This window comes from Xyrauchen texanus, chromosome 38, assembly GCF_025860055.1.
Source record: "Xyrauchen texanus isolate HMW12.3.18 chromosome 38, RBS_HiC_50CHRs, whole genome shotgun sequence".
Lineage (NCBI taxonomy): Eukaryota > Metazoa > Chordata > Actinopteri > Cypriniformes > Catostomidae > Xyrauchen > Xyrauchen texanus.
Genome location: NC_068313.1, coordinates 11,834,856 through 11,862,060, shown reverse-complemented (window position 1 = coordinate 11,862,060; position 27,205 = coordinate 11,834,856). Strand labels below are relative to the sequence as shown.

The window sequence follows — 27,205 nt, the reverse complement described above, 5'->3', positions numbered from 1 at the left end:
TGACAACGAGTGAAGTGGGTGATCACCGGCTCTTTAGTGATGACATGCAGAGCTGGTGGCACTGGGTGGCAATTTATGTGCCAGAGGTTGTGAATGAGAACCTAATGCAGGTGGTTTGACAAAACTGACAGGGTCATTAGTATCCGTGAAAGTTCACATACACATTAAACAGATAGCTTTATTAAATAAATACATGTGTGTGTGTATATCTATCTATATATCTATCTATTAGGGCTGGGCGATAAAATTATATTGATATTTATCACGATAAAGAAAATCCACGATATCGACAATAAGCTTTTGAGGAATTTTCTATATTTACTGCGTGTTGCTAAAACACAAGCACTTCGGCTTTCTCAGGCTGCGTTTCCACTGGGGCGGACGAAATCCGCTCAAAGGCGCTCACAGTGCTAGGAGAGAGCTTTCTCTGTACCGCTGCCAATCCTACGATCCACCTTGCGAGCATGACGCTCGGCTTTCATAGGAATGAATTGAAAACGCTCTCAGCTTTGCTCACAACGCGCCAGTGGTAACGTAGAGTCAGACTGGATGAACTTGCTAATGCTAGCTGCCTTGCTAATAATTAGGTTACGTTGGACACCGGATTGATTCCATCCGCACCACAAGACTTCATGACAACGGTTGCGCTCTCTCATCGTCTCTAGTGAAGAGCGCGACAGAACAACAGTGATGTAGACAACGGCTCTGATCTTTCAGCGCTGTAATCTTGAATATTTTTCTCTAGCACCAAACATGCATCATTTCTGCCCTGAATGATGCATCATTTCAAACATGCACCCGCTCCGCACGTCTTTTCCGTGCATGTGTGTAGACATGAAGCGCCGCACGAGTTAACGTGGTTTCAAAGCACCTTTTAATAAAGTTTTTCCCTTCAAAATGTATCTTTATTAATCAGCATGTTACGAGCCTTTAATAATAAACAAATCAATTTCTGTTCTAATTTTGTGAAAATTAATTAGATGTCTGGAATGGAAAAGGAAAGACTAAAATTACTAGTTGGTAGACTAGTCTCTCACTTTAATGAAAATATACAAATGTTTTTTAAATAAAAAAAAAAACGTTTTCTAAATGTTCTCTCGGGACATCCCTGAACCCACATTCAGCATCATTCCACAGTCACAAGGGCTTCTATGCCCCATACTTGGTATCTGAATCTAAAGAAATATAAAAAATATTTAATTTTAATGCAAAAATATTCCAACAAATACTAGACTGATGTCACTGTGCTTCAGAACAAACAGATGATCTTTTATCATTCATTTTCAATTGATAAACTATAAAATATTTTTATATTTTGGTAAAAGATCCCACAGACCCCACTGCTTTGGCTGTCTCTGGACCCCCTATGCAGTTTTGTAGAGACTATTTTGACTGGTTAGAATTGATTTTTTTACTTCTTTTCTTCCATCAACTTTGAAATAAAAAAAGAAAGTGCAATGTGTAAATGTATATCATGATAAATATCGATATCGAACAATATGAAAAAGATTATTGTGATAACAATTTTGGCCATATCGCCCAACTAACTAACTACCTAACTAACTAACTAACTAACTAACTAACTAACTAACTATCATCTATATATATATATATATATATATATATATATATATATACACACACACACACACACACACACACACACAATCTCACTGGCCATTTTATTAGGTACACCTGTACACCTACTTATTCATGCTAATGAATCAGCCAATCGTACAATACATAAAGTCATGCAGAATCCTAAAGATCATGCAGGTCTGGAGCTTCTATTAATGTTCACATCAACCATCAGAATGGGGAAAAAAAATGTGATCTCAGGGTTTTAGACTGTGGCATGATGCTGTGGCACTCAGAATGGTGGGAAAAACAAAAACATCCAGTGAGCAGTAGTTATGCAGACAAAAACACCTTGTTGATGAGAGAGGTCAACTGAGAATGCCAGACTGGTTCGAGCTGACAGAAAGACTACAGTAACTCAGATAACCACTTTGTACAGTTGTAGTGAGCAGAATAACATCTCAGAATGCACATGTCGAACCTTGAGGTGGATGTGCTACCACTGCAGAACAACACATTTGGTTTCACTTCTGTCAGCCAAGAACAGAAAGCTGAGTCTACAGTGGGCCTAACATCTGCATGTCGCAGTAGAAATCGAGATTCATCCAATTATCTACTGTTCAGTTTTGCTGAGCCTGTGCCGACTGAAGCCTCAGTTCCCTGTTCTAGGCTGACAGTAGTGGTACCCGGAGAGGTCTTCTGCAGCTGTAGCCCACCTCCTGCACAATATACATATATATAGATAGATAGATATATAGAGAGATAGATAGAGAGAGAGAGAGAGAGAGAGAGAGAGATCCAATTACATCGGCAACCCCCCTGGGCTGAGGGATTGGTGAATATTGGTGAATATTCTTGCTTTAGTAATTTTGCATTGAAAATTTAATTCATTTAAACTTAAATCAAATACATTTCTAATTTTAATTTATGCTCCAAACGAAGCTGAAAAAGCTATTAAAATAATGAAGTGATTTATATATAAATATATATATATATATATATATTTATATTTAAAAAAAAAATAATAAATATATAAATATATATATATATATATATATATATATATATATATAAATATACAGTTGAAGTCAGAAGTTTACATACACTTTAGCCAAATACATTTAAACTAAATATTTCACAATTCCTGACATTGAATCGTAGAAAACATTCCCTGTATTAGGCCAGTTAGGATCACTATTTTAAGAATGTGAAATGTCATAATAATAGTAGAGAGAATGATTTATTTCAGCTATTATTTCTCTCATCACATTCCCAGTGGGTCAGAAGTTTACTTACACTTTGTTAGTATTTTGTAGCATTGCCTTTAAATTGTTTAACTTGGTCAAAGGTTTTGGGTAGCATTCCACAAGCTTCTCACAATAAGTTGCTGGAAGTTTGGCCCATTCCTCCAGACAGAACTGGTGTAACTGAGTCAGGTTTGCAGACCTCCTTGCTCGTGCATGCTTTTTCAGTTCTGCCCACAAATTTTATATCGGATTGAGGTTAGGGCTTTATGATGGCCACTCCAATACCTTGACTTTGTTGTCCTTAAGCCATTTTTCCACAACTTTGGAGGTAATCTTGTGACCAAGATTTAACTTCCTAGCTGATGTCTTGAGATATTACTTTAATATATCCGCATCATTTTCCTTTCTCATGATGCCATCTATTTTGTGAAGTGCACCAGTCCCTCCTGCAGCAAAGCACCCCCACAACATGATGCTGCCACTCCCATGCTTCACGGTTGGGATGTTCTTCGGCTTGCAAGCCTCACCCTTTCCTCCAAACATAACAATGGTCATTATGGCCAAAAAGTTACATTTTTGTTTCATCTGACCAGAGGAAATTTCTCCAAAAAGTAAGATCTTTGTCCCCATGTGCATTTGCAAACTGTAGTCTGGCTTTTTTATGATGTTTTGGAGCAGTGGCTTCTTCCTTGCTGAGCAGCCTTTCGGGTTATATCAATATAGAACTCGTTTTACTGTGGATATAGATACTTGTCTACCTGTTTCCTCCAGCATCTTCACAAGGTCCTTTGCTGTTGTTCTAGGATTGATTTGCACTTTTCGCACCAAACTACGATCATCTCTAGGATATTGAATGCATCTCCTTCCTGAGCGTTATTTACATTTACATTTACATTTATTAATTTGGCAGACGCTTTTATCCAAAGCGACTTACAAAGAGGAAAAACATCAGCGATCATCTTAGGGAGACAGTGGTACGAAAAGTGCCATATTACAAAGTTTCACTATCATTAGAAGTTATGATGGCTGTGTTTTCCCATGGTTTTTATACTTGCATACTATTGTATGTTTAGATGACCTGAGGTACCTTCAGGCGTTTGGAAATTGCTCCCAAGGATGAACCAGACTTGTGGTGGTCCACAATTTCTTTTTCTGAGGTCTTTTCACTTGATGTCAAGCAAAGAGGTACTGAGTTTGAAAGTAGGCCTTAAAATACATCCACAGGTACACACATGTACATTCAGTACATTTCCTATCAGAAGCTAATTGGCTAATTGTCTTGTCTAGAAGTCTTGAAATCATTTTCTGGAATTTTCCAAGCTACTTTAAGACACAGTTAACTTAGTCTATGTAAACCTCTTACTCACTGGACTTGTGATATAGTCAATTAAAAGTAGGGATGCACCGAAATTTCGGCCGGCGAAAATTTTCGGCCGAAAATGGCACTTTCGTTTTTTGGCCGAAAGAGAAAAAAGGACGAAAATATGAGCCGAAAATATATACCTCCTCGCCCCGCCCCTCAGTGGTCAGATTTCACTCTGAATCGATCTAGCCCTTATCACGGCGCTACCAGGCAAAGGCCGATCATGTCAGCGGTGTGGAAATTATTCAAAGTTTCTGATAAGGACATCAAATTTGAGATCTGCAGTGTTTATTCAGCAGAAATTTCAAGATACATATACAGAGTACAGCAAGAGATTCTACAGGAAAGTGCCCCGATCCACAGCATTGCCACAACTAGTGCAGCTACACCACAACTTGAGACGTATCTAGCTGAACTACCCATTGCCAGAAGCGACAATCCCCTTAACTACTGGCGCATAAACAAAGACCGCTTTCCTTTGCTTGCGCGGATTGCAAACAGGTATTTATATCTGCCCAAGCACCAGCACAGAGAGTGAGAGACTGTTCAGTGCAGCATCTCATGTTCTTGATGAGCTTTCTGACAGGAGAGACTGTCAGAACGTTTAGCAACTTTTGTTCTTGAAGAGAAACCTGTCGCTTGTACTTAAATAGAAAGCGGTCCAATATGATGTGTATAGCAATTACATTACACTTGTTCTTCACTTGAGGATACATCTGTCGTTTACAGTTGAGGTTGGATTTAGTTCAATTACTGCTGTTTTGCACTGTTGTTTTGTACAATAATTTTCAATTAAAGTGTACATACGTTTACATAAACAGAATAGAGCACTGATCTATATATATAATTATATATTATAGTTATATATATATAGATCAGTGGAATAGAGGCCCTCTGCCATTCTGTGTTCTGCCTTTTTGTTTTTATTAAAATGACTGTTGCATATTTAAAGCGTTTTGAAAGATGCTAGCTAAGTTCATTACTTGACTGTTGTTTTGCATATAATAGTTTTCTAAAACTTTACATTATTTGGATAATTGTTAATAAAATCTGTAAAATTAGATTTTTACAGAACTGAATGAAGAATACTATTTAATATAGTTTTAATATATTTTTTGTCCAATTTTGGTGTGTTACTTTCACATTAAAGTGTGATTTATTTGATTGGTTTGTAGTTTTTCAATTCAGATTCATTAAATTCATGAAATGAATGAAAAGGTATCAAATTAATACAATTATAAACAAAAATTATATTTTTTTAAATAGGTAAAAATTTCGGTTTCGGCTTCGGTTTTCGGCCAAGTGCATCCTGGATTTTCGGTTTCGGCCCAGAATTTTAATTTCGGTGCATCCCTAATTAAAAGTGAAACAATCAGTCTGTAAACTATTGTTGGAACAATTACTATAATTATAATATAATATAATATCTATAGATAGATAGATAGATAGATAGATAGATAGATAGATAGATAGATAGATAGATAAGTAACCACCTTTCCATTCAGGCAAGTATCCTTCTAAACATGCAGGTGGAAAATTACTTAAATGAAGAAATAAAAACTATTATAAATTTAAAAATAATAATTATAATGATGATAATAATCATTGAAATATAAATCATGGTTCAAGGTGAACGTGTTTATGTATTATTTTATGTTTTAATCACAGCTGTATAGGCTGAAGAGTTGCTTTCACAATGAACTGCTCTGTGGAAATAAAGTGAACTGAACTCAAAGCACCTCCTCAGCTGAGATGTCTGAGATCATTTGCAGCATTCATAGATGCAGGGCCGTTTAAAAATTTGGGGGCCCTAGGCAAAATAGTGAAGTGAGGTCCCAAGTCCTCCCTCAGGAAAAATTGTAAAATTCAGATGGGATTTCTTGTATTCTGGTGCATTTTAAGAGTCATGAATTACTCTGTAGTACGCTACACAAAGTGGCCACTAGAGTGTAGTAAAGGACACGGTGTCTTCAATGAGGCATTGTTGATGGGAATGACACAATTCGATTCATGTTTATTTTTGGCAACAAGGTAAAAAAAAGTATAATTATTCATATTATTATTATCATTCTTAAGAACTGTCTTCTCTTTATGTTTTAAGCAGTGTTTTAATCTTGAGCTATACAATTTATGTTGAATTAAAAGAAAGGTATTAAAATGGTGTATAGTGTTGAGATGTGTTGATGGAGAAGAATAGAAGGACCAACGCGAAGGAAAAAGGGCATTTTTCTCCAGATGGAATAGAAACATCACCAACGGAAATTGATAGCCTGTGTACACCTAAAATGTAACCGGACTTGATGGATTATTTTGTTTCTGCATGGGAGTCATAGGACCAGCTAATTTTGTTTGGAATTGACAACGTTTTTACCGTGACCGCAGCCGCGGGCAGACAGCCGTCAAGAGTAAGTGACAACACTTCTCTAGCTTTTGCCTTTATACATGGCAAAAAATATCATGCAATCGTAATCTGGGCTCGTGCATCAAGAGGATTTAGCGCAAAGGAAGTTTTCAAACGCTGTAGCTACAACAGTGAAGGGCGAGAAGTTGTCTAGTGTGTATTTTATGCTTAATTTCTGCAAACAGAACAAAATTGTGTATAGTTGAACTTTTTCACCCTCTAACAACGCTCACATCTACCGTTGTGTTTGGTCACTGATGTCAAGGTTTGTTCGCAGAGATGTGAAAAACACGTCAGACAGTTGTATTTGGAGATAATAATGGTTTACTTACCGCTGTGTCTTTGGCGTTTTTCCTCTTCTTCTTTCTTTCTCTGTCTTTTGTAAAATCCTGAAGGGTATGAGCGCTTCATCATGATAACATTTTTAAATTTAAATGCCCGCGTAAGCTCAGGTGTGGGAACGACAGTTTCTCTTCCACTGACAGCTAGTGGGGGACCTGATGGGGGTGCTGCGACGGTGGATGTCACTTCAACATTACAGTGATTAGGGCACTCATAGTGTTTGTCGTTGCATAGGGGGAATCCCTCTAGTTTGGGGGGCCCCTCTCACTCACGGAGCACAGTACTGAGTGATAGCGCTGTCTCACTGTGGTGGTTTGTTTACAGTGGTTGATACTGTTTGACGAGGGCAGATACACAACCTAAACGACCGTGTGGCCATCGGGGGCCCCCTTCAGCTGGGGGCCCTAGGCAACTGCCTACCTTGCCTACCCCATTGCGACGGCTCTGCATAGATGATACTGCTCTTGCAAAAAAATTAATTCAGAAGACAGACACAGTAAGAGTGAGAACCTTATTATCATCAAAAAAGCTTGTACTTGCAAATATGTGTTCAGATTAAATGAGTAAAATGCACTTTAAATATGCCCATATTATAAAATCACCATCTTCTAATTATTTCTGAAGGATCATGTGACACAGAAGACTACAGTATTGAAAGAAAATTCAGATTTGATCACAAATGCATTTTACAATATTTTCAAATAGAAAACTGTTCTTTTAAATTGTAAAAAATTGTTCAAAATATCACAGTTTTTACTATATTTTGGATCAAATAATTGCAGCCTTGGTGAGCAGAAGAGACTTCTTTTAAACGGTAGTGTAGGTCTAAAATTAAGTAAAGTCTTTATGTAAAGAAAATATATAGTCAGATTACTTCTTTTAACCTATGACTTGATTTTGATGATTAAGTCTTTCTGTCACATTCCTCATTGATGGGCCAAGGTGAGGGGACTTTTGTCTCTTCAGGTGTGAAGTACAATCAATATTCATTATAGTTCACGCCTCCTCGCATATGACCTTTCTAACACTAAAAGTGTCTTACAAAAGTTCAATGTTCAATGAGTGATCAGGATGGTTTTCACATCATTTTGTAGCAAAAACTCAGGCTACAAGATCCAGTTCTCAAAAGGCTTGTGGACAAATGTTTAGTATGTGTTATATGGCCTTATTTCAGTAACTTAACATTTTTGTTTTTTCAAAAACCATGCATAAACATTTTCTCAAAAATACAAACATGTACACACGTGTTGCTCACATATTATTTTAGACCAGTTTGTGCTGAATACAGTTTTATCAGACTTTAGACATTAATGTGTTTTTAAGCAACTGAAAAAAGCACAAATGTCAAGGCATGTCAAAACTTCTCCAGGGCCCAAAACACCCTCAGACCCCAGAGGGTTAAAACGAGGTCCTGACTCTCTGTGGTCATTAAAAATCCCAGGGAACTTATCGTAAAGAGTAAGGGTATAACCCTGGTTCCTGGCCAAACCCCCCCCCCCCCCATTGGACCTTATCTATCATGGCCTCCTAATAATTTCCATCCCTGAATTGGCTACATCACTCTACTCTCCTCTTCACAAATAGCTAGTGTGTGATGGGTGTTCTGGCACACTATGGCTGCCATTGCATCATCCAGATGGAGGCTGCACACTGGTGGTGGTTAAGGAGATTCCCCCTATACTATGTAAAGCAATTTTAGTACCTAGAAAAGCACTATATGAATGTAAGAAATTATTATAATAATTATTATCAGTGAATAATTACTTAAATTCTGGTCTGTTCAAATTTTTGACTTCAAAAAATGTACAATGCATAAATTGTATGGACTACTTTTATTATACTTTTTTCCAGAACATTTCAGTACAAAAAAAAAAAAAAAAAACACGGAACAAAGAAAGTCCTACAGGTATGGAAAGACATTAGTTTGAGTAAATGATGACAGAATTTTCATCTTTGGGTGAACTATTCTTTTGTACCACAAATGTTGAATAAATAACACAAATATCACCCTATTCCCATCAATGAACAAATTCTATTCATAGACTGATTATGGCTCCCACAGCATCCAGCATATTTTGCATATAAGTCATTGTATCAGGTGTCAGTTTTGTGTCATAAGTCTTAATGCGTCTCTGATGGAATTTAAACAATGACTTCATCGCATAGCTGCAGCTGCATGAAGCGGTTAAGATTTATTTCTGAAAACAAAGCATTGTAGCAATTCTTGGCAGTAACAGAAACTAGTGTTGTCAAAAGTAACAGTACTTCGGTACCAAGTTGGTAGTACTAAAATAAAATAGATGCCACGATACCACTGTTTCTACAGTACCTGTAGTATAGAGTGCCGACTCAATCAAATTCCCATGCACTGTCTGACACAACTGCTTTCAAATGCAAAAGAGCACATGATCTGTTACTCCTTTTACACTGACATGTACAATTAATCAAACTAAAATCGTGACATGTCTTTTGTGATTTTTAATTTGTAAAAGACTGCAAACTTAGTCTGTACGAGCTTTGTGCTTTATGTGTGAAGCCAACAACTCATTCACTGTAATCTCCACAGACATTGAGAATCATTTGCATTAAATGAGATGACAAAGCAGATGACTGATCCATTGTGAACAGTGCAGCACATGTAGACTATATATTTACATAATTAAATCACAGCATTTGCGCTTTAATGATCACACTGGGCCATGTGGAGAACTGTTAATCCAGAGAAGTGAAACTTCTGTCGAAACCACACGTCAGAACAAAAGCTCACATCAAAATAAAAGCATGATTCAAAATAAAAGCTAGATGCCTGAAATTGAAGAAATTCTAACAGAAATATATTATAACTGTATAGTAAAATTTAATATTCACTGCTGTAGTAATATTAATAACAATAAATAATGATTAATAATAAATGATTGATAAATAATAATAATAATTAAGCATTATATAACAAGCAAGAGTGCTGTTGTAATGAATAAATGTTTGTTAAAAATGCAATGGTATGTTGAAAATGAATTATTCTACTGTATTTTTTTTACTTGTTAAAAGTTTTTTAAAGTAATTGTTCTATTTTTCACTTGTTAAACGTTTTAAGAGTTGATTAAACACCATTTTGATGATAAAATTACATTAAACTTTAAAACATAAAATTCTGAAGAAAAAAAAAAGAGTTGGGGGAAAATTAAATTGATTTCAGTAGGGTCCTACTTGAAAACACCTGAAGGAAACATGTATTTATTTTGTTATTATTTACTTTGGTGATGGGGCGTGGCCGAGTGACGTCTGTGGAGAGCGAGGCTGTGAGAGGAAGAATGGTTTGTGGGAAATTATCTCTAACAGCTGTTTGTGTTTGCAGTGAGAGCTGAGATGGATATAAAAGAACAGTCCAGTCTGCCGAAGGAGAGCGAGAGAGAGAATTTTTTTTGAATTTTAACAATCCTTTTTATTACAAAAATATGATTATAAAATTATTCACAAAAACAAGTCACATATTTTCCAATTTAAAAGGAATTAACTCACATCAACACTTCCGAAATAACCAGTTCATTATCAGCTAATGAACACAGCACATCATCACAGCACCACTCAATTTCAAAAATATTCAATGAACTCATTAGTTTATAAAAATTAAAATCGATTACAAGTCTTGATTTTACCATTTTTTTAAAAGCTGATATAAGTTCTTGTTCTCCTTTCTGTTCAATTTTATTTCTCCTAGTTATATAAATGGCTAATTTTGCAATACCAACAATAAAATTAAGCAATTGACATTTGTATCTTTTCTTAATAGTATACATACAACCAAGAATAAAATCCTGCTTTGTGAAACATACCTCAAAAGATTCAAAAAGAATCTCTAGAAGGCTAAACAAAAAAGAAAGTCTGGTACAAAACATAAAACAATGAAACACAGTCTCTCTTTCATTGCAAAAAGGACAATTTTCACTTACATTTGGGTTCAACATTGCCACAAAAGAATTAACTGCTATAGCCCCATGGAGTATCCTCCATTGAAGATCACCAACTCTTTTAGGTAAGGGGTATTTGTACAGAATCCTCCACACTGGTTTTGTTGTTTCAGTAATCTCTAATGTGTCTCTCCATACAGTATCACTTCTATTCTTTAACCATTTTATATTCATCACTTTCACAATACTTCTGTACAATGCTTTCCCTTTAACTTCAAAAAAATCAATTTGCACATCAATTTCCTTTTTCAACAAGGGATTAATATCGTTAAATGAAGTAAGATCAGGTACAATACTTATATCTGGAAAGAAATCTTCACAGTCTGGAAATATACATTTCTTATTATACTCATCAAGTAAGTTTCTTTCTTGTACATTCAAAGCACCCTGCAGTTTATCTAAAAAACGTTTAATGTATCGTGCAGATTTTACCTTTAAAAAGGCTGAAACTGCTTCTACATCTTTAAAATCAGGACCTGCATTATTTATAATGTGTTTCAACTGTAGAGATCCACTTCTGTACAACAAATCTTTAAGACCCGGTATTTCGTCCCCAGATACATCGAAACGTGCTCCACACACAATGGGCTCTTCCAGTAGCCAGTACAGGGACATTAATGGTTCCATCCATTGAGGCTTAAACAGACTCCATATTTTAAAAACACTTCGATAGAAAGCAGGAACCCCTCTAAAATCAAATTTCTTAGAGTCCATTAAAAACAAAACATTGTCCAGGCCGAGTCCACTTATTCTACATAAAATGCATTGAGCCACTGGTCTCCATACCAGTCTTTCAGATCCCAGCATACATTTCTGCAAAAACTGAAGACGATACGCAGCACATCTACTAGCCAAATGCACTAGACCTTGGCCTCCATCTTCTTTGGCCAGAAACAAAACACTTTGAGGGATCCAATGCAAATTGTCCCAAAAAAAGTTCACAGTTTCTGCTTGAATTTTTGGTAGGAGACCAACAGGAGGGTCAATTCATGCAAGTCTATGCCAGAGGGAAGAAGCCGCAAGATTGTTGATAATGAGCGTGCGTCCTTTAAAAGACAACTGAGGAAGCAGCCATTTCCATTTTTTCAAACGTCCTGTTACTTTATCTGCCATTCCTTCCCAATTCTTCTGCATGAAAGCTTCATTGCCCAAGAAAACACCAAGATATTTTAACCCATCTTTTTGCCATAGTAAGCCTCCAGGTAGAATGGGGTTTCCTCCTTCCCATTTTCCAATCAATAAAGCATCACTTTTCCCCCAATTTACAGTTGCTGATGAAATCTCTTTAAAATCAATAACAATTTGTTTTAACATTTCAACATCATCACTATCATTTATAAAAGCAATAACATCATCAGCATATGCAGATAAATAAAAAGCATTATTACACTGTGGCAATGTTAGACCCTTTAACTTGTTTCGTAACATAGAAAGCAGTGGTTCTATAGCCAGCACATATAATAGCCCAGACATGGCACAACCTTGTCTAACCCCTCTCTGTACTTTAAAGGGGGCACACAAACTACCATTAATTTTGATCACACTCTCAATTTCACAATACATTGTTCTGATCATACTAATAAAACTTGAATTAAAACCAAAAGCTTGCAAAGTATGCCACAAATAAAGGTGTTCAACCCGATCAAATGCCTTCTGTTGGTCTAGAGAAATAAGGCCAATGTTTATACCAAACAGCTTTGAAACTTCTAGAACATCTCTGATTAGTGTTATATTATCAAAAATCGATCTATTTGGTACACAATATGTTTGATCGTAGTGTATCACCTTCCTTATTATTTTACTCAATCTTGTAGCCAAAGTTTTGGACAGGATTTTATACTCTGCGCACAAGAGAGAAACAGGCCTCCAATTTTTTATATTTTGAAGATCACCTTTTTTGGGCAATAGAGTGATAACTGCCCTTCTACAACTGAGAGGAAGAAACCCATTAATGAGGCTTTCATCAAACACTAATAAGAGATCTTCTCTTAAAATGGGCCAGAAAGTTTTATAGAACTCAATGGGTAACCCATCAATCCCGGGGGATTTCCCATTCTCCATACTCATCATGGCTGTGTAAAGCTCTTGCTCTGTCAAAGGTTGTTGCAAACTTTAATTGCTCTCTTCATCAAGTTTTGGCAGACCTTCAAAAAAACTACTATCTTTTCATTTATTAAATCAGCTGTATATAATTTTTTATAAAACTGTACAGCAACTTCTCTTATCTCAGAAGTTTTAGCTAATTCCTGCCCTGTATCAGAGACCAAGGAATGAAATATTCTGCTTTGACTGTTTTTTTTTCTCCATACTGAAGAAAAATTTGGAAGGTGCATCCATTTGTGTAACTTTCTGGAAACGTGAACGAACCAGCGCTCCCTGTGCCTTAATGTCCAACAGGTTTGCCAATAAAGTTTTCTTTGATGTCAGAGCTTCAATATGTTCTTTTTTGCCTGTAGATTCAGACAAACTGTACAAATCAACTATCTCAGTCTCTAAAATATTCAATGATCGAGTTATTTCTCTTGTTACATTAAGAGTGTATTGCTGGCAAAAGTTTTTAATTTGTATTTTCCCGCAATCCCACCATTGCTGTAAAGAGCTATATAAGTGCTTTTGTTGTTTAAAAACATCCCAGAAAAAAGTAAAAGAATATTTCAAATGTTTGTCATCGAGCAAAGATGCATTAAAATGCCAATAGGCGCTGTTTGACTTCACATGGCTCACTAGGACAGAACAAAGAACCGCACTATGGTCTGAAAATCCAACAGGATTAATTTGACAATATTTAAAAATATTGAACTGGTGCTTAAAGCTGTAAAACCGATCAAGACGTGCCAAAGACAATGCATTATCTTTACAATGAACCCATGTATATTGTCTTACTTTTTTATGCATATTTCTCCAAATATCACAGAGATCAAAAGTTTGAACGAGTTGCTTGATAACTCTTTGAGATGAAACATGTGGTTCTAAATGATTTCGGTCTATTTTATCATTCTCGGTACAATTAAAATCTCCACCTAAAACTAAAAAATCATCTGTATTTAGGCCTTTCAGAGTAGTGTTGACTAAATTTAAAAACAAAACTCTTTCCACTCCACTATTCGGAGCGTAAATATTTAAAAAACCATAACAATTTTTTCAAATTTAACGACAACTTTTAAAAAACGACCTTTTTCAATTTCGACAAATTCATAAGACACTGGAGTCATATTTTTGCTAAATAAAATTGCAACACCTCCACTAATAGAGGATTTATGACTAAGAAAAAGTTGTCCTCCCCACTCTCTTTTCCAGTCCACCTCATTTCTTTGATCACTATGTGTTTCTTGTATAAACATGACATCAACAGACTTCTGATTTATAAATTCATACAACATCATCCTTTTACGAACTTCTCTAGCTCCATTTAAATTGAGAGTTCCAATTTTTAGTTGACTCATAGTTTTATTTAGGTTCAACAAGAAACTAAGATGGGAAAAAACAGAGAGTGTGTATATGGTCAAAAAAACCAAGCTTAGGGATTTAAACCATAGCATTCTTCTCATCTCTAGGAATTAGTTTTTTTAACTTGTTTATAAACTTCCGTAAACGATACACTTCAAGATCTGAGAAAGCCCCTTCCTTTATCAAATATCGGGCGTCTTTCACAAATTGTGCACGATTAGGAAAATAATCCTCAATCTGCACACCTTTTAGCCCTTTCGTTTCCTGAAGAAAAACACTAATGTCTTCAGCTTTGTACAAAACATTTACTGCTTCATTTTGGGAACAAGCAGAAAATTCTGAACACACAGAAATGCTAGAATCAGAATCATCATCATCCGAAGCTATGATTTCATCTTCAGCAGTGCCACTTTTTTTACCCTGTTTAGACTTACTGATTTTATCATTTCGACTCTTTCTTCTTTTAATTGGAGTTTTGAAAGTAGATTCAACTTCCATGTCCAATTCACAGTCATTCAATCTCAGATCTTCATTTACCATTTCTCTGTTTTGTTCTACAAACGCCGAAGATAATGTACTCAATCCCACCGCGTTCTCTCCCGCCACAGACTCCGCCACAACACTTCCATCATCAACAGGAGAACCAGACGCCCGCTGCGCTGTTTACTCCCTGGACCGGCTTGACTATCGGTGTATTCGCAGGAATCGCCGCTGCACTAGTCTCGGACGCGCTGATTTCATCGACAGCAGCGCTCCCTGCTTTAACTGCCTCAATCTGCTCTGTATTTTTGTTCACTTTATCAGGGCAGTTACGACTGAGATGCCCGATTTTCGCACAACCAAAACATTTGATCGTCGTATCAGAAGATGCAAAGACAGCATAATCAAAGCCTTCTACTTTAAATTTGAAAACCAGGTCAAGTTCATCCTCACCATTCTTCAGAATCATAAACACCTGTCTCCTAAAAGACACGAGATGTTTCACTAAAGGCGATTTACATCCGAGCGGAATTTTTTTGATGGGGGAAACTATCTTTCCATAACGTGACAATTCCTGCAAGATTAACTCATGTTTCACAAAAGGAGGGACATTTGAAATCATTATTTTCTTGGCGGGAGTACTCAGAGGAAACACCGGCGTGAGTGAACCTTTGATTACGAAACCATTTTGCACTATTTCATTCGCCTTCTCAATAGTGCTAAAAAAAAGCACAAATGCACTATTCATTCGCGAAGCGGACACAATGTTTTCATGACCCACAACGTCTCCTACAGCCAAACAAACATCTTCCACGTTAGCGTTTGAATCGATCTTCACTCCATGATGCCGAGTTAAATTTTCAAAAGCCATTGTGTTTGAAGTCGCCATGCTTCCCAGCAAAAATGCTGGAAGCAGACTATCCTCACAAAAACGATACAATAACAAAAAAATAAAAAATAAAAATAAAATAAAAAATAAAGTTTGAAAAAAGCACTCTTACCAGCCACAGTCGGCTACCACTCACTTCCACACTCACCACACTCCGCCCACTCACTCCCAGCATGCACTCGAAAGAGAGAGAGAGAGAGAGAGAGAGAGAGAGACGCAGCAGAGTGTTCTGTGTGCTTTGTGTCGTGCTGTAAAGCAAACCTTGTTGTGTTAGATGAGAAAGTGTGAAAAATCTAATTTTTTGGTTTTGTGACAACACTAAAATAAAGTATGCAGGTCTTCCTGGTGAATTTTGTATTGTAGCATGACTAAAAGTTTTCACTTCACTATCTCATGTAGATTAGTTTAGGACTAGGATTAGATTTGAAGTTTGTTTAGAGTTATGGGGTATTCACGCTTAAAAGGTTAGTTTAACAAAAAAGTCTGTCATAATTAACGCAACCTCATGTTGTTCCAAACCCATTTAACTTTCTTTCTTAAGGGTCAGATTCAAACAATGAAATTCCTCTTCGTTCTTAGCTCAGCGCAAGTAATATAGTAGATCAACGGTGTATTGTTGTTTACAAACATCCAGACACAAGCCCAGCCGCTACAGGAGGTGTTTAGTGGAGCATTTAAACATGCGGCGCACAAGACTACTTGTAAAACATTAACCATAGTGACATTAAAATGTGTTATTAATGACATCATGCCTCATTCTATAAGTAGAATTCACATGAGATCAGTAAAAAAAGCAGTTTTAACCACTGTCATGATTAAAAGTAATATAAATGTTTACATTCTGCAGTCATGGTGCAAATCACACAGGAAGTCGGCATGCTGTTTCCGAAATTTCCGGTACACTAGGATCAGCAACAGTATGCCGATTCACTAACATGCAACATTTCCCACCAGACATTTTGGCATTAGTTTCAGAGTGTTTGCATTCCTATATAGCTCGACTGGCAACACGGTGTGACAGCAGCGTGAGAGACCCGGGTTCGTATCCATGTTGAAATGTTTTCCCCCTAACATTTAATTTTTACTCCACTAATGGTTAGATTTAGGTTTAGGTTTGGGTTTGGGTTTGGGGGTAGAGTCCATAAAATATACATGCATATTCACTGTATTACATCCCGCACAACTGAAAGAACTCGCTTCACAATTAGCTTAATATATTTGTATAATTTATATATTTGTCAAATTTAACATAAAAATGCACATATTAATGCTAAAACTGTTTAACAGAATGCAGGTGTCTTAAGATGTGTTTTTAACTCTTTCCCCGCCAGCGTTTATAAAAAAAGTTGCCAGCCACCGCCAGGGTTTTTGACGATTTTCGCTAAATTTTAATGGCCCGCAGAATATTTTCTTCCATGAATATATGAAGATGCTATATATCAAAATAAAGATAGATCTGAGCCTCTGCTTTTAGGCAAAAAAAAAACGATTTTATTTTATCTTCATTTGTTCTTTTTTTATTGCCACTTGAACAGAGGTAGGTTTTGTCAAAAACAACATTTCGGACAAAAAGCTGAGAAAAAGGCATTTTTATCAAACAAGTGCTTTAGTATTAGTATGGTGTTCCACTTCACGTTTGAGATGATCGCAGTCTGTTTCTTTGATCAAAGAGTTGCGTACTCTTTCAAAACATGCGTGCGGGTCTTCCTTACCGTATACCACCTAAAACACGGATACCCGGAATATTCCGTGTTTGGTGGGGAAGCGTTTTTTCATAAAACCCGGAAAATTCCGTGTTTGGCGGGGAAAGAGTTAAAGGTTACAAAAATGCAGGTTGACACAACATCTAAAAAGCGCAGCTCTCGAGCATGAGACGTTTTTAAAAACTGCAAAACATGGCGCTACGGTCAAAGACGTCCATCTAGCGCATGTTTACACAGAAAAAATCGGATGGATGCAAAAAGTATTCAGTGTGAACAGCCCCTCTCTATTAGCATTTTGCAGCCTAAGCTATGCATTTTAAAAAAGTTGAAAGGTGTTCAATTTGGAAAAGCGCATCTCGAGATACCCATGTTCTGTTCCATTCTGTTGCGCTTCGTCTGTTTAAAATTAAATGCACATTTGTTTACAGCCAGGTATGTTCTTTGCAATAAAATAGCACGGTGCTCTTTGGTTTATATGTATTCGTTGCACCCTCTTGTGGACTTTGGAGGCAACATCAAATACAAATTTGGATGTCTTGTAGCTTTTTTCCTCTAACTGAAAAGATTTCTTTTCAAATTTTTAATATTTTTGTGCAAAAAATAGAATTTAGTTTCTCAGCCCTGTTGACAGCCCCAGTGTGTTCATGTTTAGTGGAGTGAAGAAATTAAACAATGGCACCAAGTAGGTGGAGCACTAGATCACACCCACCAATGATATTGATCACTGGCAGTAAGAAGGTGTTTAGCAGCCAGTATGAAGTTTTCTTGAAAGTTTGCTCGGAGAAGCTGTTTCAAATCACTGCAAAAAACTCAAAAACCTTTATTTTACAAGATTGTGTTCAAAATTACATTATAACCATTTTTGCTTTTATGCAGTAAACAAAATAAGTTTTTAATGCATATCACGGTCTGTCTTTGCAATCCAATGACAGTGAATAGGGATGATCACATAACTCGTTTTACTAACAAAACAACACAAATAAATAATTAATAATTAAAATAGTTAAAGAAATAAAGCACTAACCACCTTTTAAAAATAACAAGTGTGAAATGTTGCTTAACCTAGGATTAAATGTGGCCTTAATCCTGGATTTAAAAAAACATTAACCCAGGGTGAAGTGGAGTGTGAATCTTATAAACCTTGATTTAACCAATCAGTGCAGATTGTACCTGACAAAACTCATTCAGTATTTCGGCCATGCACACACAAAGTTGACACATTTAGGAGATTCACAGTCCTATTCAACCATATATTAAAGCCCTGGAGCAAGATTAGGCAGCATCTGGGTCAAAAATATTAGCTGATTTTTAGTGCCTTTATAACTGATATCCTGATATTTCATCAGTTGAAAAGCCACATATGGGGAAATGTAATTATTCGCAGAGATATGATCAATTGCAATACATCACTTCTCCATTAGCAGGCCTGGGAAAAAAAAAAACGTTTTCACAAGGCTAACTACCATTCAGAGCACCATAACATTTTTCCTGGCATTAATGGTTGACTCAAGCATTTAAAGGGATAGACATACACTGAATAATGAAGAATGTGAAAGGCTTCTCTTTTGGATTAATCCGAGATGACAGAACTCTCTTTTCCATTTCCCAAGTTGTTTTTGGTGTCATGCTTGTTTTGCTTGAAGCAGAGGTTTGTTTCATGGAAAATTTGGATGCAAAATTAAACGGAAATGAGCAATTGAGGGACAAGGTATTAGCAATCAAAACCATGCTTGATTTCAAGCCGATCTTGAAGAACATGTTCCACTGTCTAGGGGAAATGGATTACTTTAGCAACCACTGGACATGCACGATGCAAAACAAGTTCTGTGCCAAAAGTTTAATGACTGTCATTACGCGTCTGAGAAATAATCTGTCTTTATACGTCCTATGCTGCAATTTGCACAATCTGTGATGTGATTGTGGGAATTTGAGCCCATGAGAACAGTAAAATGGGATGCTCCACATCTGTGCAGTTTCCTCCCATCAACGGTCCTGGTCTCAGTTTATGAGCTAAACTTCAAAGTCTTGCGACGCTGAAACGACTGTGCCAACATACAGACCTGTTTTTTTGTTTATATTTTTCAGAACGCTGCCTTAATCAAAAAACTAATCTGTTGATTATTTTTTGCAGGAAATCTGAGACTGCTCATAACAGATATTTTTAAGAGAATGCTTGTTTTGTCTTAAAATTGAATGCTCACCATTCCAGAGAGTGCAACCCATCCTAAAAAACAAACCGACCTTTCTCTTGATGTTTCTCTTCTACTTGTCTTTGACTTGAAATCATGTTGAATTTTCTTGGACACTGTCATTGTACTGTGCGAAACTACACTTAAAAAATTACATTTATCTGTTGAATATGTACAGTATGGCCAACGCGGTACATTTCAATGTGGGAGATTTAAAAGATTATGTGAAACAGTAGCAAAATAACTTCTGTGTTCAACAGAAGAAAGGAAAACATGCAGGTTTGGAACGAAAAGCGTAAACTGTATTACCTGTTTGTCATTAGTATTTATTTATTCACTATGGAGCAGTTAACCAAATTTGTTTATTCATGTCATGTGAAGGACCCTCAAATCCAGAGAGAGTTTTGCATCACCCTGAAGAACCGGTTTGACATCCTCCAAGATGAAACAGTGCTTACCATTGACACCTTCATCAAGCAATGAGGGAAACTGGAGAAGACATGCTAGGATCCAGGTAGAAGAAAGTGGAATGGATTTCAGAAACAACATGGAAAACCATCGAAGAAAGAAGACAACTGAAGAAAAAACTTCTGAATACCAAGTCACCAAGGCTGAAAGAAATAATCTCAGCAAAGTAAAGAGAAAAAGACAAGAAAGTCAATCTTGGCAAGAAGAGACAAATGACAATACATCAACTGACTTGCAGAAGAAGCGGAGACAGACGTAGAACAAAAAGACATGAAAACAGTTTACCAGATCACCAGGAAACTAAAAGGTGACTACAGACAGACCCATGACCTCCCTGTAAAATCAGAAAATGGAACAGTCATCACCGAAGAACAGGCTAAACTGGACCGATGGAAAAAATATTTCCAGAACATATTGAACCGCCCAGAAACAACAACAACAGTTGACATTCCAGAGGTGGAAATAGACCTAGAATCAACATGGGACCGATCACAATCAAATAAGTATAGGAATCCATTTGGAAGTTTAAAAGCGGCAAAGCACCAGGTGAATGAGATGCTGAAGGCAGAAGATCAAGAAATACCAAGGATTGTCTAAGGCATCTTGCAGGAAATCAGGGTCATTGAAGTATCCCCTGGCATCTGGAAGACCGGCATCAATGTCAAAATATTAAAGTAAGGGACCTTGGCAACTGTATCAACTGGAGAGTTATCACACTACTATCACTTCCCAGCATAGTCTTCAGTCACATCAAACTCCAACGTATCTCTTAAACAGTAGATACCATTATCTGCCAAGAACAAGCCAGTTTCAGAAAAGGAAGATCCTGCATCTATAACATTTTTGTTTTATGACAGATTCTTGAACAGTTCCATGAATGGAACAGTTAGTCAACATCATTAAGTCACTCTATGAAAACTTGGAGTGCAAAGTAATCCACCAGAACCATCTGTCAGACGCTTTCCAGGTAATCACTGGCAGACTGATCCAAAATCATTGGGCCTTCACAACAAATGCTCTGTTGCCTTTAGTTTTGCATCTGAATCACAGACAACAGTTCTCGACAGAAAAATCTAAGAGGTCTAACTGTTTCGTAAAGTCTTAATTGTTCTGCTAAATATTACGGTGCAAAACCATGTAATGCTCTAGATGTAATCAATAAATCAATCTTAAAATCAACCTTAAAATGAATTGATAACCAAAGCAAAGAAGCTAAAACTGGAGTAATATGACTGAAAGAGTTCTTGTGCAGCATTTTGCACTGTTGTTGATTTAAAGTAGAAAATAAGGCATTATGATAATCCAGGTGAGATTAAATATTTCTCAAATCTTATCAAAATGTGCATGCAGGCCTGTCAATGGAAATCTGAAATAATTATACATTTGAAGTCAGAAGTTTAGATACAATTAGGTTGAAGTAATTACAACTCCACAGATTTTATATTAGCAAACTGTAGATGCTGGAGGAAACAGGTAGACAAGTATCCATATCCACAGTAAAACAAGTTCTATATCGACATAACCGAAAGGCTGCTCAGCAATAAAGAAGCCACTACTCCAAAACTGCCATAAAAAAGTCAGACTACAGTTTATAAGTGCACTTGGGAACAAAGATCTTACTTTTTGGAGAAATGTCCTCTGGTCTGATGAAACAAAAATTGAACTGTTTGGCCATAATGACCACCGTTATGTTTGGAGGTAAAAGCTGAAGAACAAAATCCCAACTCGTCTTCCAAATAGACAATGACCCCAAGCATACCTCCATAGTTGTGGAAAAATTGCTTAAGGACAACAAAGTCAAGGTATTGGAGTGGCCATCACAAAGCCCTGACTTCAATCCAATAGAACATTTGTGGGCAGAACTGAAAAAGCGAGTATGGAGGCCTACAAACCTGACTCAGTTACACCAGTTCTGTCTGGAGGAATGGGCCAAACTTCCAGCAAGTTATTGTGAGAAGCTTGTGGAAGGCTACCGAAAACATTTGACCCAAGTTAAACAATTTAAAGGCAATGCCACAAAATAATAACAAAGTGTAAGTAAACTTCTGACCCACTGGGAATGTGATGAAAGATATAAAAGATTAAATAAATCACACTCTACTATTATTTTGTTATTTCACATTCTTTTTTTTCTCCCCTTTTTCTCCCCAATTTGGCATGCCCAAATCCCACTACTTACTAGGTCCTCGTGGTGGTGCGGTTACTCACCTCAATCTGGGTGGCGGAGGACAATTATCAGTTGCCTCTGCTTCTGAGACAGTCAAAATGCGCATCTTATCACGTGCATGACTCTGCAGAGACTCACAGCCTGTGGAGGCTCATGCTATCCTCCTCGACCCATGCACAAATTTCCACATGCCCCCATTGAGAGTGTGAACCACTAATCGCTACCACAAGGAGGTTACCCCATGTAACTCTACCCTCCCTAGAAACCAGGACAATTTGGCTGCTTTGGAGACCTTGCTGGAGTCACTCAGCACACCCTGGATTTGAACTCGCGACCCCAGGGGTCCGGATTTGAACTCGGGGTCCGGATTTGAACTCCCGACCCCGCTGATATTTCACATTCTTTAAATAAAGTAGTGATACTAACTGACCTAAGACAGGGAATGTTTTCTATGATTAAATGTCAGGAATTGTGAAAAACTGAGTTTAAATGTAATGGTTAAGGTGTATGTAAACTTTTGATTTCAACTGTAGACTTTAACTAGATAACAACACTTCTTGCCTTACACACTGTATATGTAGTGCTGTTCTTTGCTACTGACAAGGTGTGTTTCACTTGTAAATAATATTACATACTTGAGCTTCGATGGCTATTACATTTCAACCTTAAAAAACTAGAAATAGCCTACATGATCCATCAAGACTATCCATTTCTACATCACTTGCTGAAAATAAGAAATAGAAAATACGATTTGGGCCACATTCAGCTGCTGTGTGAATGTTGCCTACTGGCGAGCAGATGAGTTTAATCAGGTGTGTTTGATTAGAGAGAAATAAAAATGTGAAGTGTTCCAGGACAAGTTTGGGATCCACTGATATTGAAGAACCACCCCCCAATGATATCCCTGTTTCCAACTGAGCTAATTCTCTCTCTCTCTCTCTCTGTCTTTCAGATCTGTGGCTTTGTGAATGCCATTAGTCCAGTGGGGAATGACCAGCAGAATCTCATGGCATTTCGCTTCTCGGCTTTTAACCCCATCTTGGACCCTTGGATCTTCATCATCTTCCGCAAGGCAGTCTTCCACCACCTCCGCTCTTTCTTCCGCTGCTGTTTCCCCAGAGACGCAGTGAAGACCACAGCTCAAACTGCCCTGTCCTCCCCTTTGGAGGCTGGAGACTCTAACCAAACATCCAGCATCCAGAACAAAACCTACTGCAGCCTTCCCCAATGACACTTTGAAGAACAGGGCATTTCTTGTCAAAGTTCTCATGGCATTGTGCACTTAAGTATTTCAAGAGGTGAAGTTGAGCCTTGGAAACTTTGGTGGAGACTTGTTTTGTGTTAAGAATCAAGAATGAGAACATGGACATCATCAAGGACCCATCAACAGCCAAAGTTTCATGGCAATGGAGAAGAAAATATGTTGTAAATATGTGAACAAACATTCAGACAAGTAGACTCTTCTGTGTATGTAACCCTCAAAATGTGGGTACTAGAAATGGTGTACAGACATGCAAGTGTGTTCGCTAGAATAACTCAGAACTGAACATGAAAGTACAAACAACCAGTGTCATTTAAGAATAAGCAAAATAGGGTGCAGCGGCAAGTACCACAAACCACACGCAAACACAGAACAGCTTGCACAGATTGTCAGTTATTCTGCAGTTTGCCAATAATCACAAAGCATTGAACATGCTCTTGAAGACCACAGGTAAGCCATCTGCTCAGAAATTGACTAATGAAAGGGAAGATTTTAATTTACAGCAGAGTCGTAATACAAAAGTGACTGATGATATCACCTCTAATGTTACCATCCAAAAGGCAAGGGCGGTTAACTATACAAGCAGTTATACCAATTTAAGGCTTTTCACACTACGCCTAACACTAAGGTTAATGTCTTTTTTAAACCTAAGTAAAGGGGACTTTTAACTCTGGCTTATGCAACATCTCACACTTTAACGCTTGCCTCATTAAGTATTTGAACAGTTAAAAATATAAAATAGTGATGCAAACAAGTTAACTGTAGTGATGAGGAGACATTTCCACATAGCAAAAAGGGGTTATTAAAATTGAATGCACGCTGTACTTACGAAACATGAAACCCAGGATTGATTAATTAATAACCTGGTATGAAATGTGGAACAAGACAACCCTGATTATTTTAACCTAGGGTTAAATATGACCAATTCAATTGTCAATTTATATGGTCTCAAATCAGTGAAAAAATTTTATGAAAAGGAAAAGAAGGCTATTATCTTTGCTCCTCTCCCCTTTCTTGGTGTTTAAAGAAACATTGTGCCAATTAAATCATACTGTTTTTTGGATCATTTTATTTGGATAAAGTAACAAGTCACATTCCTGACAAACTGCTAAAAAAAAGAGGAATTTATGTAAACACATTTATTAGAGAATTTATGTAAAAAAAAAAAAAAAAATTTAAGTATATATTTCTGTTATTTAATGGCGGATCATATGTATGCACACAATGCATGTCTGCTTTCATAACTGCTCACAAAGCATAATCCTAAATGTAAAACCATGGATATCTGACTTTAAAGGCATAGTTCACCCAAAAATGAAAATTCTCTTACCATTTACTCACCCTCATGCCATGCCAGATATGCATGACTTTCTTTCATCTGCAGAACACTAATTAAGATTTTTAGAAGAATAGTTCAGCTCTGTTGGTCCATACAATGTAAGTGAATGGTTACCAGAACTTTGAAGGTTAGGGCACATAAAGGCAGCATAAAAGTAATCCATATGACTCCAGTGGTTAAATCCATGTCTTCAGAAGTGATACGATAGGTGTGGGTTAAATCAATATTTAGGTGTGGGTAAGATCAATATTTAAGTCCTTTCAATATTTAGGTGTGGGTAAGATAAATATTTAAGTCCTTAAGACTATAAGTCTTTCACTGTTACATTCTTCTTTTGTTTTTTGTTGATTCGCAAATCGCCACCTGCTGGTCGGGCTGGACAAAGGTGGAGATTTATAGAAAAAAGGACTTAAATATTTATCTGTTTCTCACCCACACCTGTCATATCACTTCAGAAGACATGGATTTAACCACTGGAGCCGTGTGGATTACTTTTATGCTACCTTTGTGCTTTTTTTGATCTTCAGAGTTCTGGCCAACATTCACTTGCATTGTGGGGACCAACAAAGCTGAACAATTCTTCTAAATATCTTTGTTTGTGTTCAGCTGAAGAAATGGCATAAGGGTGAGTAAATGATGAGAGAATTTTCATTTTTGGGTGAACTATCCCTTTAAGACTTTAAGCATGACTTTAAGAAAGAACACTTGCTTTCGTCTACCATATCTAGTGATTATTGTAATGGAGCATGCAACATTGCTTTGATACATATTTATACAGTTTGCAGCTATTATAAGACTACATGTTGCTCAAAGACAGCTGTTACAAAACAGCTGAGAACAAAGGACATGTCTCATAAGTTTTACTATGTTATTTCTCAGGAAACTGCTATTGATTGTATCAGAAATTTTTTATTTTTTATCTTTTTTTTTTATTTTTTATATATATTTCATTGGAAAAGGTTACAACTGAAGTTCAAGAAACCATATTTTCCACAGACTGATCTCATGGGAAAAATCAGTGAATATATTTTTTGCTAAAATCTTTGCTTCCTGAATGTCTGAACTGTCCCCCAGTGGCCGGAGCTGGACTTTCAGTCATGCATAGGCACAAATGTGCTGAGAGCAAAACAGCTTTCTTCCACTTACTTCTTTGAATGGATGTGATGCAAATGGTTTATCCCTAGCCAAGATCAAAAGGTATGTGATATCAAAGGCAATTTTCAGGGCATGAACATTAGTCGCATGCTAATGTGGCACATCGAGACCACATTTATGTGGAAAGACATTCGGAACTAACACGGCAATTTTCTATGCGATCATATTGATTTTCCCACCAGGTCCAAATAATATTGTTGTAATCACTACTGACATTGGGGGACCACCACGGAGGAATGGGCCAACCAATTTTGCACTATAACAAAGAAAACTACTTTTATGTTGTCAATCTCTTAATTATGATGTCTGAAAAATCAAAGCATTATTTTTAAAGGGAAATGTCACAATCTTTTAGAATAATAAAAAAGGCAGGTTCAAAGAAAAATCTTTTTTTTAAAAAACTGCATATGCCTATACAGTAATAAAAGCAAAAATAAATAAATAAAATACAAAAATAAATGTATTGAATGGTAATGAAGTTGGAAATCCAAGTTGGCTGATGTTCAGACATTTACAAATAACATTATTTTAAACGTTTTTCGCATTACACCGTGGACAGAATTAAATCTGATATAAATGGTACTGTTTCCTGAGAATAACCCACAAAGGGCCATTCAGACTCAACATGTTCATTTGTAAAAAAAATTATAATAATTGGTGCAGCGTAACAAATGAAACAGAATGCAGGTGTTTTGAACTGTTCAAAACAGTGCTCTTGCAGTAGATGCTGACACAACATTTACATCAATAAACAATTAAAAACATGTATTTTAGTGTCCAGAAAGATCCCTGATAGCACACGTACATCACTCAGAAGTCTATATGTGTGTGTTTACATTTGGAAGACATATTTTTAAGGTTGTTTGCTGATCCTCTCGGATGTCAATAAGACATTCAGCTGATGTCTTTGAGACGTTTATGATTTTAAATATCTGTAAATCGGATCTTTTGAAGATGTTTAGCAGATGTTAATTAGAATGTGATGCTTTCCAAATAAAACACTCTTAAAGAGACATCTCAGAGATGCACATGTGCAATCTAAGATCAGGAAGCCATTACTTCAGTGTTCTATATCAAACTGAACTACATTGTAGCTGTCGTTCAAGTGTGTACAACGAAAACATGTTTGACCGGAAGTTAAATTCCCTTTCTTCCCCACTATGTTAGGTGCTATGTCCGTATTGCATGCTGTAAATTTGATGCCATGT

General features: G+C 36.7%; 1 protein-coding gene across 1 annotated transcript in view; it reads left to right on the top strand.

The window, feature by feature from the left end:
* LOC127632036 (prostacyclin receptor-like) overlaps nucleotides 1-24,838 on the top strand; it is a 77,105-nt gene extending 52,267 nt beyond the window's left edge. Inside the window, exon 3 of the mRNA XM_052110500.1 lies at nucleotides 23,195-24,838. Coding sequence (XP_051966460.1) covers nucleotides 23,195-23,473 — 279 coding nt within the window. The 3' untranslated portion in view covers nucleotides 23,474-24,838. The remainder of the gene's footprint in view (nucleotides 1-23,194) is intronic.
* Nucleotides 24,839-27,205: the final 2,367 nt, after the last annotated feature.